Source organism: Antrostomus carolinensis, unplaced genomic scaffold (genome assembly GCF_000700745.2).
Source record: "Antrostomus carolinensis isolate BGI_N321 unplaced genomic scaffold, ASM70074v2 scaffold1732, whole genome shotgun sequence".
Lineage (NCBI taxonomy): Eukaryota > Metazoa > Chordata > Aves > Caprimulgiformes > Caprimulgidae > Antrostomus > Antrostomus carolinensis.
Window position 1 is genome coordinate 1,998 of NW_010299983.1, and position 24,811 is coordinate 26,808.

Below are 24,811 nucleotides of genomic sequence, written 5' to 3' on the forward strand. Positions count from 1 at the left end.
CAGTTACAGCAGTTCCAGGGCTTAAAGCAGCTTTATGTTTCTTCAGATTCTGTACATGTTTGCAACAGATGAATTTCTGGCCTGGATTAAGCTGTTCTTCTATCTGTAGCTAGCAGTTTTCTGTGGATGAAGTCTCAGTCATTGGCAAGAATCCCCATGAATTTTTAGAGTCCAAGTTTCACTGTTTGTAGTAATGCCTTGATTTCCACTCTCTCACTGGGAGAGAAACCTTGGAAATTGAGTACGTCATGAAATTTATTCTGAAGATAACATTAATTTTTGAATGCAGAACTAAACATTTTATGGCATACAGTTTACTGGTTTTGTCTGTTGGTGCTGGATGAAAATGGAACTTTGGCTAATTATATCCAATTTACAAGAGACTGAATGTTTTTGTGCAAGTACTAGCTACAATTTTAACACAGAATGTTCAATTTTCTTCCCGAAACATTGCAAAAACCGTAAGTGCAGAAGGATTTATGGTACTGGTAATTGCAATCTACTTTTGAAAGCTTTTTGAATATTAGCACTCAAGTTGTTATGATCAGTTTTCAGTGTTCAAATGAAAAGCTGCACTATTTAATTTCACAATTAATTGAAATAGCAAAGTTTGATATAAAGGTGCCATAGGGAAACCTAGCCTATATATGTAGTTTCGACTGCAAAGTGAATTCTATATACTATATGCTAAGTTAACATGTGATAAACAGCTGTATCAAAGTATTAACACATATTTTAAAAACCTGTCAATTTCAGATTCTGGAATAGCATGCAACAGCCCTGAGGCTGTGCTCTTAACTACATGCAACTGTTTGTAAGGAAAAGGATGCTCAGCCTGTGAGGAGCTGTTGTGCTGCTACCACACTAAGGTATATGCACAGATGAGGAGCTTGCTGACAGTTCTCCTGCAGCCAGCAGCGTTCTGGTTTAGCCCATGGCATGCCAAGTCTCAGCAATAAGTCTCTCACCACTGTTGTGGACTCAATTGTTCTACTGGCAGCCCACAGACTTTCACCCTTAGTGCGTTACAGGGCAACCTACGTGCATTTCCAACTGGTTGAATTTGCATGCACCTAATAAAATTTATGATTTGTTAGAAGTAGTACATTGTAACGCATTTAACTATTCTTTATCATTGACTGTCAAATAAGGGGGAATAAACACAGCAGTTTTAACACATTACTGTTAGAAGATATTGATAGTACTGACCAATTGAGGCACAATTGTAGATGGTGATCAACGAGTCATACTCAGGTCACTGAACTAGTAAGCGTACATTTACTTATACTGCATCAGATCTACTTATTACCAGTGGAAAAACCAAGAAGGTCCACCTAACTTAAGTGTTATATGCAGCCTAATGTGCACTCAGTGTAAAATGTTATGAACACTGCCCCAACGGCATGTGATTCCTGTACCTGTATTATGCTATTGGACAGCAGACAATCAGAATTCACTCCAGCTTCAAAGTAATACACGTTAACTGCCCATAATCATTTAAATCCCTGTGCAAATTGCATCCTGTGGCTAACTTTTTCAGCGCCTTAGGTAATTTAACTTGATTATAATTGGAAGCATCTGACTATGATTTAGGCATGCTTATTGCTGTAAAAGAAACAAGCCTATCTTCAAAATTATTGTGCAAGTATTTTAATAAGATTTGCACACATCTCAAAAAATTCTATTGTATGACTCCCTGGTCTTGGAGTTAAGTCAGCTGTAGAAGAGTCAAGCGAAGAGCTCACTGATGAGGTAAGGGATGCATCTGCAGATTTTCCTTGCGCATCAGCATCTGAATCTTTTTGACAGGATCTATAGTTGCTCACAGAACCTGACCTCTGTGGAGTTGCAGTCCCAGACTTTGCTTCAGTAATTTCATCTGGGGGACAAGGGGAAAGAGGAGGAAAATTAGTTGTCAGTATCAGATCAGTTATAGGAACAGCAAACATCTTCCCTTTCTCACACTTTTATATCTTAATACATAAACAGCTTTTGCAAATTGTGTGTTGTTGATACCAAATAAGAGCTTGTACATATCACAGAATCACAGAATGTCAGGGATTGGAAGGGACCTCGAAAGATCATCCAGTCCAATCCTCCTGCCGGAGCAGGAACCTAAATGAGATCACATAGAAAGGCATCCAGGCGGGTTTTGAATGTCTCCAGAGAAGGAGACTCCACAACCTCCCTGGGCAGCCTGTCCCAGTGCTCTGTCACCCTCACTGTAAAGAAGTTTCTTCTCAAGTTTAAGCGGAACCTCCTGTGTTCCAGCTCACACCCATTGCCCCTTGTCCTATCGTTGGGCATCACTGAGAAAAGCCTGGCTCCATCCTCATGACACTCACTCTTTACACATTTATAAACATTAATAAGGTCACCATATATGTGTTACTATATACATATAGTAACACAGAAGCAAATGTCCTTATGCAAATTATTCCTGTGCTCTGAACTGTGCTCCAGAACCATTTAGATCTAGTTTAGACTAGCACTTGCCATATTTTTCACAAACTAATTTCAGTAGCTAAGAGTTCAATTTAGTTTACTTAAACTTATAACAAAAATAGGATAGCATCTAAGTCCAGTAACAGTTCAAACATTTTGTAGATGCTTTTCGCTAGCATCTACTTTATTTTTGCTTTCTTTACATTCGGTTATACTTTGTTATTATTTGTATTTTTATTATAATTCATTAATACATTAATTGCTAGCATCTACATTAATTTATCCTTCAGTTTGGGAAGTTTTTGCCCTTAAGGATGTTGTATATTTGGGCTGCAGCAGCTCAAGATTACTTCTAAGATGGAAGTACTTCCTCCTCGTACTAAAGATAATGTTCTGCTGAAGTATCTTACTTTAAATACTGTTCTTACTTTAAATACTGAACATTAGTTTCCCTCACATCTGGCACCAGAGAAGTTATTTCCAGGCGAAATTAGTGAATGCAGGAGAGACTGCCTTTTCACATCAAAGCTACTTTAAACTACAGTTTAGTAAGAGAGAGAAAGTCACATCAGCTTCACTACTGGAAGAGAGATGGCAAATCCATGCCCTTGGGTTGCATTTCCTCCAGAGTGGAAGCCAGGACTGCAGCAGGCTACCCCCTCTAAGCTGCAGGGCTCCAACAGGGAGGGCCTTTGGCTTATACTGCCCTAGGTAAGTACAGGAAAATAGATTAGTCCCCTGCATCAAGCACCACTTCATTTAAGCAAGCACCTGTATTGTCAGAAGGAGGGAAGCAAGAACTGCACTGCCAAATCAGATCAGATTAAACTGTCATGAGACACAGCCTGAGCCACCCTATACTGTGATGCAACCACACTCCAGTAAATATTTTTCCATGCCACACGTTTTCCCTTAGGAGCATGACCTACACCATTGGCTGTAGGTAATTCTGCCTTAGTCTGCTTATGCCCATAAACAAGCATTGTGGCCAGTCTGTTAACTCCATACATTTTCAGGAAGGTATCCAACGGCCATTTGTATGCTGTGTTACTGTCTCTCTATAAAACAGATCTTTATATGGGCTAGGCCAACTGCTTTCAAGATTTCAGTTACTGCAAGCATACAACTCACAACTCAGATTTTGTCTGCTACTAGCACTAGTGGGTTGACTCTGCCTGGCAGCTAATACCTTGGTGCAAGGAGGAAGAGAATGGGAAGGGCAAAGTGAGAAAATCTATTAAACAGTTTAATATAGGAAAAAAATAAAAAAAAAAAAAAGAGTGATGCAAAGGCAACCACTCACCACCTCTCCAAAGCAGACTGATACTCAGACAGTTGCACTTTCCCCAAACCCCCATTCCCTCAGTTTATTTGCTATGGCATGGAATACCCCTTTGTCAATCTGACTCAACTCTCCACGTTGTGTCCCCTCCCAACTTCTTGCCCCCCTGGCCTACTCACTGGGTGCAACAGAGCAGGCAAAAAGGCAGACTAGATACTATGCAAGTACTGCTCAGCAACAGCCAGAGCACTGGTGTGATGCCAAACTTTATCTTCACTAGGAAGTGTTATTCACATGCTTACCTGAGATCTAAATTAATATTTAAACTTGGGGGTAAGGCTCCAAAGGCAGTTTAGGTTGATCCAAATCTCACCTCTCACAGCTTTGTGCCCTTTTGCACTTAGCAGTATTAGTGCTGGTGCAGACATAAAATGGAGGAGTTCAGGAGCTAAAAAGCTATTATTTAAGGGATGAAGGAGCTAAATGTCTGAACACTGGATCAGGAAGGAGCAAAGAAACACTAATATAGATCTAGATCAGCTTAAACTAATAAAGGGTGACACTTCAATTCTAAACAAGTAAATTAATACATGGTTGCATTTAGAATTATCTCCCCTATAATTCCATTAACATATAAGTAAGTCTTTACATACCATCAATGCTACGGAAGTCCAATAAGTATGTCCTGCTGTCCACCTGATACAGCTGTAGACTCATTTTGGAATATGCACTTGTTACTGGATTCTTCCTTCGAACACGCAGATAGTACGGATTTACCACCTAGTACAAAAAAAGGATTCGAGTTAGTTACCAGAACGGTTTTAGAAGCACTGAATATTGTTTTTGTCAGTTCAACTCCCTGGTAGTAAGTGACTTCAGGCTTACCTGTTGGAGTTTTGTGTTTTGTTATTTTAGCCAACAGAAAAACATTCTACAACCCCAACAGAAAAGTTAAACAAGCTAGCAAGACTTTTTTCCCCTGCCAGCATGAATGGCCTTCCCCAAAACGCTTCCTGCTCAGCAAGCACAAGCAGTAAGCACAGGCACACAAGATTATTTTCCAGCACAGGAGAATGTAGTTTCAGACTTCCAGCCTATGTAATTACACAGCTTAAACAAAAATTTTCTCATCTGTTGTATGTATTCTTTTACCTTCCATTCATAATCTAGTTGTTTAATTGCTCGACAAACTTCAGCCATGATATCATTTGGCCGACTCTGGCTCCGTATTCCCAAGTGCCATTTAGCCCTTCTTACACCTTGGTGTTTTGACTTCTGTGGATTCAGCTCATCAAGAGTATGGCGAGGACGTGGTGCTTCAGCTACTAAAAATGGCACTCTTTCAGGGTGAGGGCGAGACAGATGGTGATCATCAAGAAACGAATCGGGTGGGCTTGTAGCCAAGTAGAAGTCTTTGGCCTCATTCATTATTCTTCTATTATCTATAATGAGGTGATAAGCAACTGCTAAAGGGTCTTGATGATTTCGGCTGTACAGACAACTTAGCACTTCCTCTTCAGTGCATTCAAACTTCTCACACACTTCTTTTAAGGCTTCATCATCAATCATGGTAGAGCTGTAGGAAGGGTCTTCAGGAAACAAGTATTTGGGAAGGTCTTGCTTAAACCATTCATGTTCCCTAGATTTAAAAATAAACAGTCTGAGTATATGCATGTTAAGCAAACCTTTTTAATGTTAAATTATTTAAAAAATAAAATTAATTTTAGTCTTTATAAAAAGAATCACAGTTGTCAGCCCAAGTCCCCTTCTGTGCAGCACAATGAAGCAGTACATAATAGAAAGCAATCTTCTCCTTCACAAGATTTTGATAGACATTTTGCAGGAGACTGGAAAAAAAACCCTCTTTCCTGTAAGAGTTTCCACTGAGCTCCCAAACTATCTTTGTATAACTCAACCACCTTTTTTCTATAAATGGTGTATTTTTAACTGCCACTATGTTATTTTTGAGATATTTTCAACTGATATTCTTATACTACACCCACTTGAGTTGTCCGTAACAATACATAACAAAACTAAAAACGCTGATGCTAAATTATTTCTTGGTCGATGTTTGGACACAGATTTTTGAACATTAAAGTCACCTGCTCCCCATCCCAAACAAGCTACTAATAGTTTTTTTCATTCAGAACACCCCCAGTCATCTCTTCAAGACTTAAAAGAGTTGAGGGAAACTATAGAATTGCCAATCAGTACCTCTTTACTAATGTACCCATGGGCTAGTATTCATAAGAGGGAAAAGGAAAGGTACAGAAGGAACCAAATACATATGTTGCTCAATCATGTGGAGAAAATAAGACTGTCTTGTATGCCTAGAATAAGCTGCTTAACTAGCCAAAGGGTGTGGTATGACATTAATTTTGCAAGTATTCTAGCCTATGGCATAACGTCTTGCTACAGATTTAAGAGCAATTATATAGATGCCATAATGTAACCCTGTTCAGCAACTACGCACCACACAGCCACCCGCTCTCTTCCCCCTGGTGGGGCCACGGGGGAGAATCAGAAGGGTAGAAGCAAGAAAGGAACTTCTACGTTTCTCCCCAGCTGAGACACAGACCCATAGGGAGGAAGGGATTCCTTCAAATTCTCCAAGTTGGCTGGCCAATCCATCCACAGCTGGTGCCTCCATGTCCGTCCAGCTCATGACCAGGTTGTTGGCGTATGACATCGGTGGACTTCATAAAAACTTTTGCCATATGGACCACGTGCACCAGATTTCATTCAGGTCTTTGGATACCTGGTTGTCATCCAGGTTGCTACAGATCACCTCCACCACAGCTAATTTCTTCAGATGCTGGATACCTCTCTCAGTGGCAGTCCATCTGCTTAGGGAATTTGCAAGATCTTCCTTGAAGAGATATCTGTCCTTCATACTCAACAGAAGGACTCCTGCCCCTTTTACAATACCCTGGTCAATAGCCATATCCCTAACAAGGGACCTCAGCTGCCAGGCTTCCTTACCCTCCAATTCCTGACTATTGGCCCCAATGTACCAGCACTGAAGTCACCAGCTACAGATGTGATTGTTGGGTTGACAGCTGAAATCTTTTTGCATATCTTGTAGCTCACTTAGGGATAGCAATCACATGGTTTCCATCCCATTTATTATTTCATTCCCATCCCCCTCCTGTTCTTGTGACTGCTGTGCTGCAGAACAGGCTGCCTCTTCTGATTCTCTCTCCTCCTCCCTCTCAGGAAAAGCTTCTTCATCCCTTACTGAGTTGCCTTCTCCTTCAATTGTTTCTTTTTAATTATAGGGGTAACTGATACAGTTGAAGGCAGAGTCTGGCTTAGCCACGCTGTTGGTATGTTTTCAGATCCAGAGACCCTCTCTTCTCCTTGAGGGTGCTGAATAGCATTGAGCAGCGATCAGTAGATGCAGGCCAGGCCCCAGCACAGTGCAGTAACTTGTGTCTCTGGAACAGCCAGGGCATCTTTTTTTACCAAACATTCTATCACCTCATCAGGATCCCTCAGTTTTTAGGGATGAAGACCCAGACCATTAGAGGTGACAAGCTTTCTAGATACCCTCTCACATGCCTTACCACCTATAACCACATTGACATGGGGTCTGACTGATATTCCTAAACAGCTTGTTAACCTTAGAAAAAGCCAAAACAATATTCCTAAGAAATACCAGTAGAAGTAATTTGATTACCCAAGGATGTTCAAGATACTGAAGAGTTATTTTAGCAAGGCAGAAAACATCACAGAAGGTGGCAGTGAAGGTGCCATTCTATATTTCTTCCACACAAGAAACCTCTCAGACAAAGAAGTATAATTGTTAATTGTCTCCAAGAGATGGTTCCTGAAGTACACTAAGAGCTTCACTACAGAGCCCAAATACCAGATTAAGCTCAAGGCCAGTATTTTAATAATAAATCTCCCAAGCAAAACATCACTAAGCCCTACAGAGCACAGCAAACTGCAAATCCCAAAACCAGTCCTTAACACGTACAGCAAAATAGGCAACATGGCACAGATCAGATGAACTAACAGCATGAACAGGTAAATCAGCATCATGATCAGCAACTGTTAACTGTTAATATAATAATTAACAATTCCATCTAATACACCCTGGTTAAATCTGTTATCATCTCAAATCCTTCCAGCTCCAGACTGGGCGCCAAAAAGGACTGTCCCAGTTTAACCCCAGCCAGCAACTAAGCATCACACTCCCTCCCTGCCAGTGGGATGCAGGAAGGAGAATCAGATGAGTAGAAGTGTAAAAGAAACTTATGGGTTGAGATTGAAAAAGAGTTAAATAACTAGAAAGAATTTGGGTTTTAAATTGTAAGGAAAAGAAAAAAAAAAAACAGAGAGGAAAATAAAACACAAGAAAAATGAGTGATGTAAATAAAAACAATTGTTCACCACCAACTGAACGATGCCCAGTCAAGCCCCAAGCAGCTTCCCGCCTGCCAACCTCCATCCAAGTTTTACTGCTGAGATGATGCCACATGATCTGGAGTATGTCAGCTGTCCCAGCTGCATCCCCTCCCAACTTTCTGTGCATCTCCAACCTACTCACTGGCAGGGTGGTGCAAGGAGCAGAAAAGGCCTTGCTTGGCACTGTGCATGCGCTGTTCAGCAATAACTAAAACATCTGTGTGTTATCAACACTATTTTCAGCACAAATCCAAACACAGCCCGATACAAACTACTGCGAATAAATTTAACTCTATCCCAGCTAAAAACCAGTACAATGAACCAAGCTCTAGTCAGTGTGATCCTGAGAACATGTCTCGGCACAAATGTACTGAGCAAAATGCACCTTCATTAGAAGCAGCTAGTTAATTTGGAAGCAGAAAAAGCTTTTCCTGTACCACTACAAAACACAGCCCTAGCTGGATAACTGAACCCGGAAGAATATTTTGTTACTATTCACCGCAGCAGGCGTCTCCCCTTGCACACACACATACTCCCCTAGAATAATTAAGGTATTCAATTAAACTCAGTTTGTCCTTAAAACTGTGAGGTGACATGTCTTATGACAACTGTTTAGGATTTAAAATCTGTCCATGCCCTGTAAGCGACATTTTTCAACATCTTTTTCACATCACTTCTCTTCTGGACTTAGATAAGCAAAGTTCCCATCCACTCAAGTTTTCCAATGCTTAGTTCTCACAGTGCTTTGATTTCTGCAAGAAAGTCCTCCCCATTGTAATAAAGTAGCAAGGGGTAAGTGCACCACATTTTTTGTTCCACTTAAAGAACATGAACATTGCCAACTTCCTAACTTCCAACCCTAAGAGGAAGCACTTTCACCAGGTAGTATATCAGAGCTCTCTCCTTAGAGCTTTTTACAAAGGAAACGAAATCCCAACTAAGCTGCTACATGAAGCACAGCTGTATCAGCTACCAATTTTTTTTAAGTTCGACTCACTGCATACTTGTCAAAGATTCACCTTCTCCAGAATCTCCTCCTGGAACCTGGAGCCCATAATAACTATCTGTACCTACAAGCATTAACTCATCAGTATTCCATACAGTAATTGCCACTCATACACAAATTCATGCCAGGGTTTTGAAGACAGAAAGTGCTATCTTGCATGTGGAATATTCAGTTTTAAGAGATGACTTTTCAGAGTCTGAAGAAATATGAATAAAAGAAGTATTTATCAGATTAAAGAGCCGTAACTTTCCTTCAGACATTTACAGTAGAGAATAGTGGTTCTTAAAAGCAAAGACTTTTTTTCCCTCCCCAGTGAAATCAATACAGTGTAATTTTTGCAAACCATTCTGCAGGTAAACAGCTTTTCAGCAGCAGTCTTAAACCTACAGTTTCTCAGAATTTCTGTATGTAATGTATATAATTTGTTTTACTGTGACCTCCAACAGATACTTCATTGGCCACTGAAGACCAGAACCATTAGAGCTAAAGCCAAATCACCAGAAACTCAATTTTTCATCTCAATCTATAAAACATGGACAAGCTGTAGGAATTATTTCTTTGTTCTGTGTTTTTGCATGGAGATTATAATGCCAGCATCCTGTGACCAGACATCAGTTAGTGTTTTACCTAATATCTCTGATTGTTGCTCTCTTCATTGGATCCACTTGCAGCATGTGCTTCAAAAGAGTAATTACGGATGGATTCAGGTACTGAGGGGTATAAAAGATACCATCACATATCTTCTTAAACAGGGTTGGCACGTGATCATCATCAAACGGAAGGGTTCCACACAACAAAGCGTAGAGAATAACCCCACTGCTCCAAATATCTACTTCTGGACCTGCATATAATCTGGGAAAAAGTTAACTATTAGTGATTTGTATTTAATACATTTAAATAGTTTTTTTTTTTTTTCTCTCCACTTTCTTACACTGTATCATAGTAATTAAATGTGCACGAATTTGGGACAAATAATCTGCAAGTACTATACCATTTCAGTTCTGTCCCATGCCTCCCTTCAGTTTTAGCATCATTCCCCTTCAAATATATGACATGGCACAAGTATGTAGTTTTCCTCTCTACTGTGTAACAATAATCCACAAATGCTATTTACAACAGTGAGAAACTGAAATAACGCACCTACAACTAAGAAAGCCCACATTATACATTGTTATCACTGTTTTACCAGAATCTGTGCAAAGCCATCTATCCTCCAAATCTGTGAGGCTGAAAAGTTTAAGACAAGCCCATATAGCAGAATTTGTCGTGTATTGTGTGCTACTGCCTGAATAAAACAAGACATTTTTCCTCCAGTCAGCAACAGACACCACTAGGGTGGGCTACTGAAGGCAGCGGATTTTACTGTCACTGAGTTCAAAAAAGGGGACATTACCTTCAGACTGAGCATCTACTCTACAGCAGATACTTCACTGTCACCCAACTGCACAGGAGACTTTGCCTGTGATCCTATACACACCTCTGCTTACAAGATGTGAGCTGTAAGTGAGTTTTTTAAACCAGTTCGGGCACACTGTACACACTGCATTTGGGGCATCAGACATGATCTTTACCTTACAGGAACACTGAAAGCTAGTTCATAGAAGCCTTATATACTCATGAAAAATTACCATGACAATTAAAAGTTCAGCCCACAGTTTCTCAGCATTACACTTGTCAATTGCACTAGTTTTGTAGCCTTTAGAATCAAGCAGCAAAATGACTGAAGTACATGCATACATGTATCCAATATAAAAGAAACTACCTTCCTGAAATTACTTCTGGTGCAGCATAGTTAGGGGAACCACAGCTTGTTCTTAAAAATTCTCCATCTGACATCATATTTGATAGACCTGAAAGTGTATAAGAGTAACTACTAAAAATTCAGAGCACAAAATGATTTCACACAGCATATGCCACCTAGAGCAATTCAAGCACTAATTCAAATCACAAAGTTAACAAGCTTATCTCAGTAAAGAAGTAAAGTTGTTTGGAATTATTGACATTTTTATATGAGCATGCCACATAATCCTCCACTTAGTTTACCAGAAATTTGAGTAACATCAATCCATTATTGCACACAACCTAGGAGTGTTTGGGAACATATACTCATTGCAAGACAGAAGCCAGTTTAATTGGGATTATGCAGGCACAATAGAGAACAAAGTGGCTCTAAGGGAGATGGAGCAGCACAGCAAGATAAGGTTTTGGTCATTCACAAGAAAGGGTCTCAAAAACCACATTTGCTTCTCAATGCCGAAGTGGAAGATTCTACCTCAGAATTGCCTAAAATTCTTTAAGAAGTCATATAGAATAAGGGAACTGAGGAGTACAGATGACTTCATCACAATTTATACACCTGCACTGCTCAGCTGGTTCCCAAATCCCTACAGTTCAATAGTTTGATTTTAGATCTTCTGTTAGTAATTAAAGTGTACTTTAGAACTAAGCCACCTTGATTCACCACTCCTCAGTATAGTTTAACATCAGTAAAGACCCACCTAGAAATATCATCTATTTTCCTCAGTGGAGGCTGAATGATCAAGACTACCATAAGCCAGAAAACTCAGTCTCCAAGAAGCAATTATTCCCTTTTATAGGGGGGAGGGAGATGAAAGAGTACACTTTGATTAGCTTTCATATTCCAATACACAAAAGCTTTTATTAAGCTCTCGTTTAAAACACTAGTCATGATTAACTGAGCACTACAGCTTTGCTGATACTTAAGATACAGGAAGATATTTTTCTAAGGTACTGCACTTTATTTCTTCACCAAGTAAGCTATTTCACCCCCAGCATTTTCTACATAACAGAAATCATTATAATTCCCAGTGACCATACACCTGAACATCATACTTTTAAAATATACTTAGAATATTCAGCCTTACCTAGTGCCTTTCATCAGAGACCTGAAAGTGCTTTACAAGGGCAGGTACTATTCACTATGTCTGCAAGTGATATATCATGATGATATAGCAGTATGGATACCTTACTATGGTCAAGCTTACATAGTCAGGTTTCCTGAATCAGGCAGTTCCAAGAACTAGCTGCCAGTCCTCTCAGCAGCTGTGTCATGAACAGACAGCATAAACAATTAAGTTTTCTGAGTAGTTAGTCAGGTACATAGCAAAAAGCACCGGAATTTTCAAAATTAACTGTTTTTATTTTACCTTTTATGCTTCAATTATATTTTTTCAGTCATATCTTCAGAGTTTTTAAAGTGAATTTAGAGTAGTTTAATAGGAGGAGTAGTGTATTTTACTAGAGCAATGTGCTGCTTAAACATGATGAACTTCCCTTGCACTGTAGTTCCAAGAGGACTAGGTATCAACATTTTACAGATGGTGAAACAAGACACAGGAGTGATTTTTGAAGTGAAAAGTTCAGGAACTAAAACAATTTAGCATTTCAGAGAAATCACTGTTAAGCAAAACCAAACAAGTCAGTTCACAACTTCACCCAGTCACATCAAATACCTGAAAATAAAGCTTGAGAGGAAAACAAGTCCTACACACTTGCAAGAATATAATTCTCTTCTACATCTGTTCTCTTCAGATTCCTGTATTGTGTTCCACCACTACGATATTCAAGTATATATTTTATTAAGTATTTCCCAGAGTAATAAACAGGATCCAAATAAGACCAGAAATGCAATCAGGTATAAAACAGCAATGCTTACCAAAGTCCGCTATCTTGGCATTCATGTGGGCATCAAGAAGCACATTTTCAGGCTTCAGATCTCTATGTACTACCATATGCCTGTGACAGTAATCCACGCCAGAAAGGATCTGCTGGAACAGACGTCTGCTTTCCTTCTCATCAAGCTAAGACAGACAAAGGTTTTAAACAATTATGAGACAGTGGAACATAACTTGTTTTTCATTTATATGAATTAAACAGCAATCTTCCCATGACCTAAAGTTTTGACGCTTTATACAGCAGATTATCAGAACCTGTAGCAGAAAGCTTCATAGCTTACATAATTTTCTTTATACCACAGCTCTAACACAACTAAAACAAAACATACCCACCAAATCAGAAAGTCACTGAAATTTCTCAGTCATGCTTTTGAAATTGGTTAGGCAAATGTTACATACTCAGTAACTCTACCCATTAGCAGCCAAACATTAAGTTTGTTTAACTGGAATAACCATGAACTTGGACATTTCAGCACATAGGATTTAAGTTGACAAAAGTTGCTCACACACAGCACAGAAGTGATAAATTTTAGATGCTACTCATGCTACTAGCAGCTAGCCCCAAACAGCAGACCTAGCTGGTCATTTCTTATGGACATGCTCTCACCCAAGTCAGCAGTATCCCGGCTATCTAGATGGTTTGTCAAAAGTGACTTCAGAGTTTTCAAAGAAATCATTCTGCTCATGTGAGAGGGTAATAAAGGCACAATGGTAGCTTCCCAATAATGGGTTAGATGGAAGAAATAGTTTTCAGCTGCTCCAGCTGGATACATATCCATCCAGCTTGTACACACTAATTTGTAAATTAACATGAGTATCAGAAGAGAGGAAAAATGCTATGACAAAGTCATACATAAAGATCTGAAACATGTTAACTTATAAGCATTTTTACATTCAGAATAAGATGTAGACATAAAGCTATTTTAAGTGCCAACAGCAATATTAACGCTGATTACAAAAACAAACCTTCATTTAACAAGATGCAACTGGCATCCCCCGTTCCCAAACCCTGGCAATGTGCTCAGCATAACTAACGCCATTGTACGAGGCAAGCAGCCATTCTGTGACCAAGTGAGTCACGTATTTGTGCTTTTTCCCTCATTATCAGGCCCTGAAGATCCTGTGATCCAAGCAGACAAACCAAACAGCTTTCTTCTTCCCCTCCCTACCAGCCTCAAGATTACTGGGCACCAGGCTGACGGCTGACTACCCCCTTCCTTATCCACCTTGAAGGCCCCAGGCACGCAGACAGCCAGGTGCTGTTATAACCCTGGCACACAACAGGGAAGCCTAACAGCACACAGAGCACTGTTCATAAAATCAAATGGTTACAAGTCCTGAGTGGGGAACCTGGACCAGAAATGCTGCTGGACAGTGACACTCATGACCCCTCAGTGGCCAGAGACATCTCCACCGTCCTCTGCTTCCTCCGAGGACGGAGTGAGTGACTCGTATTTTTTCAGATGATTTTCGAGTCTAGACTGTGATTGTAATATTGACACAGAAAACCATGTATTAAGATTTGACCTGATCTGCAGAGGGTCTAGGTGATTAGAAATCATAAGTTAAGTTGTATTATAAATTCTGTATTATGCTACTTATAAACTGTACTACATTGATTCTGATGGTAGAAATCCTGTGCCACTCTAATAATAAATTATGTGCTACACTAATCATAATATCCTCTTAAGAAAATAAAGCTTTTATTATATCGTTCTGACAAGGATCTCCAAAAAGAACCTGTCTGTCCTCTCAGTTCTGGGTGACATGGGAATGCTGCAAAAGCAGTAACAGAATGCAAGTCACTGATTTGTAGAGCTGGACTACTTACCCTTCCATTTTTACAGATATAATCAAACAGTTCTCCTCCTGACACGTATTCCATCACCATGAAAATGTCAGTTGGTGTACTGATGACCTGGTACCTGAGAAGAGAAGGCATCTGTTAGTCTATGCACTCAGTAAAAGATTCTAGTTACATTTAGTTAAAAACAAAATTGTGCAAAGAGTCAGATAAAAGTGCACTTTAAAATATTTATCGCCCAATTTACACCTACTGGAATGACAGTATTTTTCAGAAACTATTTTCTTTTGTTTCACTGTATGATGTTTCACATCATTGCCAAGACTAGGAGGACATTTATAATCCCCACCAGGAATATCAGTCTTTGCACTTTCAGAAGACTAAGCTTAGACCAAATAATTTCTATGAAACTATTCACAGTGCTGCCTGACAGACAGCTTGGTGCAGTGAGGAAGGAATTCAAAAGGACTTTGCTAGTGTCTCAAAAATACACACTTTTCAACCTTAACATGCAAAAAAACTGACTTAAATGAATTGCCATAAATGAAAAGCGTACTTCAAGACCAGAAAAAAAACTGCTTTTAAAAATCATTATCTTTTACTAATGACAAATTTATATCTCTTTGTATTTAAGAGTATTGACATCCTTGCTATTATATTTTTATCATTCTACTTCAACTAGGTTTCAAAAAACAACTCTGAAGTTTTGGATTTTATGGACAAACTCCCTATTGAAGAGTTGTTTATTTTTTCCCCTTATGGCAGTCAGAAGTAATCAATTCTGAGTGCAACAAGAAAATGAACACTGATAGCACTTCAGCCAAAATTCAGATATTATAGAGAAGACAGGAGGTAGCAACTGGATGAAAATAAGTATTTCAAGGTACTACACTTAAGCATGCAAATACCTGAACTGTAATAAATAACTGAATTCACACATGCACTACAGAACTGCAACATTCTTCAAAATGCTGATTCCAAGACAAAGGGGAAAACAGATGTGCTTCAGCTTACTGAGACAAGCTGTTCTTGAACTACATGAACAGCAATGAGATCAGACTACCCAGGTGAATGTATGTGTGTGCATATTTTAACAGTTTAGCATTACAGAGTAACATTTCAATAACCTTGATACTCTTCCAAGGCAGTTGTCAACATGAGATCTTCAAAGTCAGTTTTACCTGAAATCTTACAGTCCAAGGTGCATTACCTTTACCAATTTTCCCTCCAACACCTTGTCTGAAAGTACCTCATGTACTTAAACATCAACAACATTCTGAAGCCATGGCTAAGACACTACTACAGAAATAGTATTTTAATCCTTTTAATCCAAAACTTACAGCCCTGCTTCTCTATAGTCAGCTCATTTTTCTGGTTATGGAAAAGAAGACAGTAGAATAGTTACATATTTGTAATATAAATAAGGTTATCAAACCACACACAGTACATGACTAGAATGCAAAAACAGGCAATTTCATGTGGGAAAACAGCATGTATTCTATTACTACGGGTCAAAAACCATGAGAGATGCTCCAAAGGTTTTTATTTAAAGCATGGTATAGCAAGAAAATCTTATTGAGACAGTCTTTCAGTTGTACATACTGCTACAGCCAGGTAAGAATTTTGTTATAAAGCACAGCAATGTTCCAAAACATTGACTAATTTGTAATAGTAAGCTGAAGAAATCTGTTTACCTTTATACCAAATATCCTGAGCTATTATCCAGCAGTTCCCCAGTCCAGGTCCTAATGGCACAAGCAGCATGATCCTAAGTTACCAGCAAGAGTACTTGCACAACAGTATCAGTTGTATCTCAAATGCTATTTACACACAGACTAATAATCCTTCTGCTTTAGAAATGCAGGCTGACCAACTGACAAGTTGGAGATCCACCCATTGTTCAACAATGTGTCCTTGTGGCAAAGAAAGCAAGTGATATCCTGGGGCACATTAAGAAGAGTGTGACCAGCACGTCAAGAGAGGTTCTCCTCTCCCTCTACTCTGCCCTGGTGAGGCCACATCTGGAGTACTGTGTCCAGTTCTGGGCTCCCCAGTTCAAGAGGGACGGGGATCTTCTGGAGAGAGATCAATGGAGGCCACAGAGATGATGAAGGGCCTGGAGCATCTTTCTTACAAGGAAAGACAGAGAGCTGGATCTGTTTAGCCTGGAGAAGAGAAGACTGAGAGGGGACCTTATCAACGTTTATAAAGATCTAAAGGGCAGGTGTCAAGGGGATGGGGCCAGACTCTTCAGTGATGGCCAGTGACAGGACAAGGGACACAAACTGGAACACAGGAGGTTCTGCTTCAACGTGAGGGAAAAACTTCTTTCCTGTGAGGGTGCCAGAGCCCTGGGACAGGCTGCCCAGAGAGGCTGTGGAGTCTCCTTCTCTGGAGATGTTCAAAACCCACCTGGATGCAGTCTTGTGCAACTTGCTCTAGGTGATCCTGCTTTGGTGGGGGGGGTTGGACTAGATGATCTCCAGAGGTCCCTTCCAACCCCTACCGTTCTGTGATTCTGTGATCTCCTACATCTTGTCTCTTCTCACCACATGCAGGAGAAAAACTCCTCCCCATAAATCCACGAGAAAGACATTGTGATCTGAAACATGTTAAGCTGACTTAACAGTTTAGCAGCACCAGAAGTACACATTCCTGTCCCAGTCCCATATCAGTGTTGGTACACTGACACTTCCTGGTTTGTTTTGGCTACAGGTATGTCCTTTGGACTCATTCATGAACTCTAACTGTCAGCACTTGCAATTCTGCAGACAGACAAGTTAGTTCAAACAGTCTTTTTAAAACTAACCCACTGAAGAAGCTAGTGAGTTGATCTCACACCATCCGATTTAGCTTCAGTGTAAGAGCTGTTGCCAAATTAAAGGGAGTGTAGAGGGATGGCATGTGTCAGTGGTAGCAGGGTCTTAAGACAAGACTGCCAATAAAAAAAAAACAAAACTAACACCAATACCATGACGAAGACAGTGAAGGTCACCCACACTCTGAAAGTGTAGGTTAACTTTATAGGAAAAAAAAGAGTCAAAAACCCCAGTGGGATTTATAACTTATTTCCTCAGAACAGACATGAGGGGTCTACTCTGGGACAAAAGTAATTGTACTCTGAAATCCACTGATGAACTATTGATCAACTAACAGATGTAAACAGTCATACTGTAAATAACACTTTTAGACAAGTGGTAGCAGCTATACTGAAGGATTCTGAAATATCAGTGACATTTAACAAACTGCACGTTCTTAATTCAGGAAAATCTCTCAGAGCACCATCTATATTGGAAAACCATACATCATTGACCAGCACATCACTAAAACATATTTCAAGTAAAGAAAACACAATGAATGTACTATAGAAATGCCTTTTACAATCTTCTTAATAACACAGTTTCTAAGCAGAAAAAAAAAGATCAAATATAAGAAAAAAAAAAAAAAAAAGAAAACTGAAGTAGCAGCAAAAATCAGAGAAGGATGCTACTAGAATTCTCTCTCATGCCATTATCACTTATATACCTGGCCAAAGATTCTGTAAGCAAAGATCTAATGGCAGCTCTCCAGTCTGCAGATAAGTTTTGTAAAAACACGTAACAGAGGACACTGAAAAGGGTTGCACACTTGAAAGCTGGTTAGTTTCCTGACAAGATACTATTAGTAATACTGCCCTTGAAATATGCTTCAGATCAGTGACAGCAAAAAAGACTAATGCTTAAATAGTTTTTATTATAGCAAGCAAAACTTACAGCTTAATTATATGAGGATGCCTGAAGAGTTTGAGGTTCTGAATCTCCCTGCGGATTTTTCCTACAACGTCGAGGCTGCGAATCTTCTGTCGATTCAGGATCTTCACTGCAACTTTATGCCCAGTTAACTCATGTTTGCCAACTGCAACGAAAAACAAAGTATTTAGTCAAGGTTTTCAATTGCTGTGTAAAGGCATTAACTTATATTTTTCTGAAATATGAATACAGTTGATATGGATAAGTTAAGATGTTAGCATTTCACATCCCCCTATTATCTTTGAGGAGGTTGAAAATCTGATGGCACCTCATTACTTCTGCCCTACTCCAATTTCTCCCACAATTCTGTCATTAGAAGATGAGATAGGCAAGAAAAACTTCAAACCTAATCCTCACAAGTCTTGCAGCAGGACTATGTTTTTGCCCTACTGCAAACAAACAAAGCATATCCCAAAATACTGCCATTCTTGCTAATTAGGGAAACCATTTTTTCTCCCTGTGTAAGTCACTCCAAGCTTCTGGCTCACTTGGTAACCCACTGAGACACGTTCTTCTGCAGCTTTTCTACATCATCTGGAAGGATAGCCCTTACTAAAGAAATCACTGCTATTCTTCCCTCAAGAAGTCTGTTCCAGCACTTACTCTGAAGTAACACTAAGAGTATCTGATCAGTTTACTTGAAAAATTCTCACCTGTCCTTGGAACAGTCTGACCTTATATAAGCTCTGCATTCTCTGCAGTAAACACCAGACCTCTAGCATATTAAATAAGTGTCAAAAGCTACAGGAAATGCACAAACCAAAATCCAATAGTAACTGTGAGAAGCAATGCAAACTCATACATTCCTCAGTGTCTTTCCTACTTCTAGGAGCTTCATTTTCCTTTCAACAGAGGAACTCAAAAGTGTAAAAATATTTCCTAGACAGTTCTCTCTCCTGATTTCCATAATTTTGCTGGTGCTATTGGAAGTTGCTATAAAGTTGCTACAAATGTTTTCCTTAAAACCAACACTAGATCACAGGTAAGCCACAGAAGGTAAGTAACTATTCCACTTGAAGGTTTTGCTATCTGCATTGGTTTCTGCATGCAGTGATTAGCACTGCTAATAATCATAACTACATCACTTTCATTCACCACCCTGATTCCTACTTTCTGAAGACAAGCCAGATTCCCGGGACACCTGCATGGTTCATCCTTGTCCAACTGAATGGATGTTGCTAACAGACCTATGCTGAACACATTATTCACTCACTTGGGTGCCTCTCCTCACCTGAAAATTTAACTAAGTCCCAAGCTTTGAGTTTTATTTAAATATATCCATAGGAAGCTGTGATGAATAGCAGAGAACCACAAAAATCTTTCTGCATTCAACAAATAATTTTGCTAGAATTAGCAAACATAACTATCAATCCATAAATCTCATTCCCACACAAGAACTTCCAGCTGCCTTTTGCCTCTACGTTGAGCTAAAAAACAATGCAAGTGATAAGTAATTCTTAGCAGAGAGGCAGATAACAATAAGCATCTTAGTGACTACTCTTACAACAAAAAGACAGCCACTATGTAAAATAAAGCAGTTTGTCTAAATTCCTGTAGAGAAGTAACTAAGTAGTGGATTACCAAGACCCTGGACCACCACAATGCAACAGTGAGATGCCTTTTGGACCTGTGAACACAGAAAGGCTCTGACTGCAAGGTGAAAAAACACATCCCCTCATGCAGAGGAGTTACTACCTAAACATGGCCACAGCGACCAAAACACTGGACAGGCACATTTGCACTGCTGAGGTCTGGTGGTTTCACCCTTTTGGTTTGCAGCCAAACACAGCCTGCTCACTCACCCTCCCCCCCCGAGGCAGGGAGTAGGGGAGAGAATTGGAAGGAAAAGGGCAAGGAAACTCACGGGTTCAGACAAAAACTAATTGCTAATTAAAATAAAATGATAATGAGAACAACAGTAATAACAGAATATACAAATGAGTGATGCACAGTGCAGTTGCTCAGCACCCACCCACAGATGCCCAGCCTGTGCCAGCCAGAGATCCCAGAGCCCAGACAGTCTGGAAAACCAAAACCCCAGGAGAGCGAGCCCGAGTGATCCCTGAGAGAAATACCCCCATCCTCTGGTCAACCCCAGTTAACATACTGACATGAGGTGATACGATATGGAGTATCTCACTGGCACATCCAAATGCCAGTTCTGGGCTCTGCTATTCACTGTGCTTCTCCCTCCCAGTCCTAATGCAGCTGTGAACCAGCCAAAGACGATAGCCTTGAGCTCCAGCAGCTACTCATAACAACAGTGCTGTTATCAACGTTCTTCTCATAGCAAATCCTACACTGAAGCTAACACACAGCTATTCTAGCTCATAAGAAGAAAATTAACTCTATCCCAGCAAAACCAGGACATGAGGATACAGACAAAGCCCACATCCATCACAAGTCCTATGCAGGCCACAAAGCATCAGTAGGCAAATGTCTAGAACAGTTTCACTCCTGATTTGTTAGTCTACCTTAGATGAAAACTGCAATTTCATTAGAACTCAGAAATACATTAGAAAGTAATTTATGAGCTACAACAATCTAAGTTCAATATGCAAGGCACACAAGAAAAGACTTTTTCAAAACACATTTTTCATTCAAAGTAATTAAACAGTAACATTAGCAGCTGACTGAAACCAATTCAAGCTGTCACAGCCTTCAAGATTGTGTGCCTCAACTCTATTTTATTCACTGACTGGGAGAAAACAAGATTTTCTGCTTCTTCAACACTGTTTACCAACTTTGAATAAATTATTGAAATTAAAACATACTATGGTTTTGTGCAGGTGCAAAAATATCCCCAAAAGCCTGTTCACCCACTTAAGACATTCCAAATTCAATCACTATTTCCTTCAATAATTTTTGCCTCCCTTTTTAAATTCAGCGTATAACAAATCTAGCTTTTTAAGATACGAGTTTCTAATAACCACCTACTTCATGAAATAAAATCGGTTTATTTGATATGGTTCAAGGTATCTGCTATCAGTAAAATAGCAGACAATAACTGGCAAAAAACTACTGTCTACTTTTGAATGTGGCATAAAGACAGAACTGAAAGCAAGACCTCAGCTGATAACATCACATAGAAAAGTAAGCAGCCAACGTTATCTTTCCAAAAGCTACTCCGTATTACCTCTTGACAGAAGTTTTAGGTACAAAAGGGAAGGTTCACAAATTAATAGTAATCAAAATATATTTATGTTACTCTAAACCTCAACCAACTATCAGTCCTTCAAAAGACTCACTGCAGAGTTGTTAACTTCACAGACATGATATTTCTTTATTCTCTGATAATACCAATTTCCTTCAAGCTTTGCTATGGCTATGCACAGCACCAAGATCTCCAAGACAGTGACAAGTTTCAAAGCAGCAGCCACTTCTTTTAACTGTTGAAGTGCAAGAGCAACTGACTCTAAACTCAGTCCAGCAGATCTTCAGTTGGAAAATAAAACCGATTATGAGGCCACCCAGAGTAAATACAACATTCTTTTCAAACAGAGGTACCAGTCACAAAGTCTGTAGGAAAAAAAAAGCTAAGCAAGCACATGTTGTATTTAATGAAACATTTCTGCAATGAGCCAAAAAGCCAACCCAAGGCGCAGAGGAAAGCGGTCTCTAAATGTACGAGCTAGAAATAAAAACCCCCTGAGCGCACACTCGGCAAAGGCACACTGCTGCCCAACATCAGACACCAAACTGACCTTCATTGTCCATTCTGAGGTCTCGTATCGTTGCCCTGACCAAGAAGACCTATTTACATTGGTCCTGCAGTCTATACAGACCAGGTGTTTTAACCCAGTTCTACAGACTGGAACAATTATTCTATATTAGAACCTTAAGTAGTGTCCCCCATTTTTTCAGTACGAATCACTGGAATCCTGATTACTCTTCCTTTTAGGAAAGCTAACTTTACTTCCAAAAATATGTGAAAACGAAAGTTTGCATTTGGTTTCAGCAAAAAAAAAACATCAGAAGTGGTGTTTTCTAAATAAAAATTTACAAAAATGAAGATAGGTGTTTTATACTAAATTCTGACAAAGTTTAAATTAAGAATGTGTCTCACATAATTGATTTAGGTTCAGTAGTCTCTTCTACCCCACAGCTTTTCACTTCTGTGGCATTTTAGCTTTGCCTAGGTATGGCTAGAAACAGTTGTCTCCTCCATGACTGTCCATCTGAGGCACAGCCCAGTGAATTCAGTCAGTCAGCAGTTAATTCAGGTGAGTACAGCCAAATGAACAATTAAGCTGGAAAAATATCACATCAGTAACAGTTGTCTGTGAGGCTAAAAGGGTAAGCAGCAGGGTGAATCCATCTGACAGCTACCCTGACAGCAGGGTAATTTTTAACAACTACTAAGCACTGGTTTTCCAGTTCAATCTTTCCAGGTTGCCACTGCTGTTAAAACTAAAAGATCCACTGTCAAAAAGCCATATGCCTGACCCCCTTCATCATATGAGCTCAAGGAAAACCAAACAAAAAAAAACCAAAAAAGCAAAAAAATGCATTTGTTACAGTTTTTCACTTTATTGTCAACTGATGAAACCACATCAGAGTCACCAGAGAAGGAAAGTGATGGCGATTACACGAAAAGGATCACAGATCTGGTATTAAATGAAGAGAATCTGTGCTCAGGAGGAAAACCACTGCATCATAGATAAACTATGTCCTTTATTAAGCACAACTAAAGCAAGACAAAACTAATACAGTACATCATCTAATGAAAAGGGGGAAAAAACCCAACCAAACAAACCTTAAAACAATCTGTACATGGAAACAGAACCTTAGTCCACTAACACTGACACTCGCTTCCAGATCCTAAATTCCCAAGCCACCCCAGGAAGGTATTCACTACGCAGAATGATGCTGCATTTCACCACAAGGTGATTTCTCCTTCATACTTAACAAAAAAATATGTTTATACTTTCATGTGTGTACTCTTCACATAATCGATAGTTACAGAGCAAACTAAAAACATCTAACATCAAACAAACAAGGCAAACTGAGGGGTATTGTGGAAATAGAGCAATAATAAAACTGGCAATGCTAATTTCTTTTTTCAATTAAGTGTTTCAAGCTAACTGTATTTTATGAAGTATTAATAGGAGTGATGTTCAGTATTACATTAAAATTATATCAGCAGCTCTACAAGTTGACCATCTTTCAAGGTTTCAACTTCAGACATGTTTTTGCCCATACAGGCAAGAACAGCAGCAGTAGTGCAATAGCACTCTCTGACATTTAAGAGCATATTAGAACATTTATGGCTACACCAACCTTAGTTTTGTGCAGTGCACTGGGAAAGAAAAGACCAAAAAACCCACACACATCTTTGACTCTCCCCTAACTATGTACCTCCTCCATGAGGAAAGGGAATCTGATGCCTGTCTCCTGCCTTATCTCATTTCCTCTCTGTTTAAGGAGGTGCCGAGTTCCCCAGGAAAGGGATGGTACTCCAGCTGCCAGCTGGGGCTCACTGCTCCCCAGTGGCTGGGGGTGTCACTCTATACGCCTGCCCTGAAAAAAGGGCTCTCCAAGGCTCCAAGGGCTCTACTCTCAAAATATTTTCTGACACTTTCTGAAATATTCTTAGGAGACAAATATACTTCTATTTTCCCTACGTTACTAATGTCTTCCAACAGTTGAAAGAGCTTGTGCAGAGAACATACAATAGGAACATCTACACTGAAAAAAGTTATGCTAAAAGCCAGCTAGCACATTAGACACAACATGGTAAACTGTGGGTTTTTTACTAGTTGTAGTAACAAGCAATCCATTAGGTTAACCATAAAAAAACCTTATGAAGAACACAACCCGAGTCTAGTCTAACTCATTTGTGAAAGGCTGTTTTCTATTTACATATCCCAACATTTGAACAATTATCACAAAAAACACAACAGGAACAGCGTAAAGTAATGCACATTTTTGCCACGTGTGGCAGATAACATCAACCAAGAGTTTAATTTCTGTTTTATCTTTATTAGGCTTCAAATTCACAGCATAGCATCTGCACCCCTACTGGGTAAAGTTTTTAAAGTTTGGGCCAAAAACAATTTTGATAACCACTATTCAAGGAGATTTAGCATAAAGTCTTTCCATGTCTGTGTGTCAGCTTGTTGCCAGTTATTCCAATGACCCCAGACCCACCTTTTCATGCTTATTTCTCCCTTTGCAGAGGGCGAAATCTTGCCTTCATTACAAGGACATCAGGTGTTAGTACTCGTGCAGGAAAATGCAGTGTGGAAACAGCTCAAAAATTAAGACTCGCTACTTTCATTACGTATCCGCTGCTATTTTAAATAAATACAGCACCATTAGCTTCCAGTAATTATTGCCGTAAATAATTCGCTTCCGTAAAAAGAGAACGGGGTTCCTGCC

At 39.5% G+C, this 24,811-nt stretch overlaps 1 protein-coding gene across 1 annotated transcript; it reads right to left on the reverse strand.

Moving 5' to 3' along the window:
* Positions 1-1,394: 1,394 nt before the first annotated feature.
* PRKAA1 (protein kinase AMP-activated catalytic subunit alpha 1) lies at positions 1,395-18,531 on the reverse strand. Its single transcript, XM_029083739.1, has 8 exons — positions 18,395-18,531; positions 14,670-14,763; positions 12,820-12,964; positions 10,906-10,993; positions 9,771-9,995; positions 4,880-5,366; positions 4,381-4,507; positions 1,395-1,879 (listed from the first exon to the last, which is right to left on the reverse strand). Exons 2-8 carry the CDS (start codon positions 14,727-14,729, stop codon positions 1,635-1,637), a joined length of 1,377 nt encoding a protein of 458 aa, XP_028939572.1. The 5' UTR covers positions 14,730-14,763; positions 18,395-18,531; the 3' UTR covers positions 1,395-1,634.
* Between the last annotated feature and the right edge of the window lie 6,280 nt (positions 18,532-24,811).

Bases quoted from the DNA above. Each gene is read 5' to 3' on its own strand.
- PRKAA1 (XM_029083739.1), bottom strand. From the start codon at position 14,729: ATGGTGATGGAATACGTGTCAGGAGGAGAACTGTTTGATTATATCTGT. The intron at 9,996-10,905 runs GTAGTTTCTTTT...ACTTTTTCCCAG, and splicing joins CCAGAAGTAATTTCAGGAAG to ATTATATGCAGGTCCAGAAG. The intron at 5,367-9,770 runs GTAAAACACTAA...TTTTAAATCTAG, and splicing joins GCAACAATCAGAGATATTAG to GGAACATGAATGGTTTAAGC.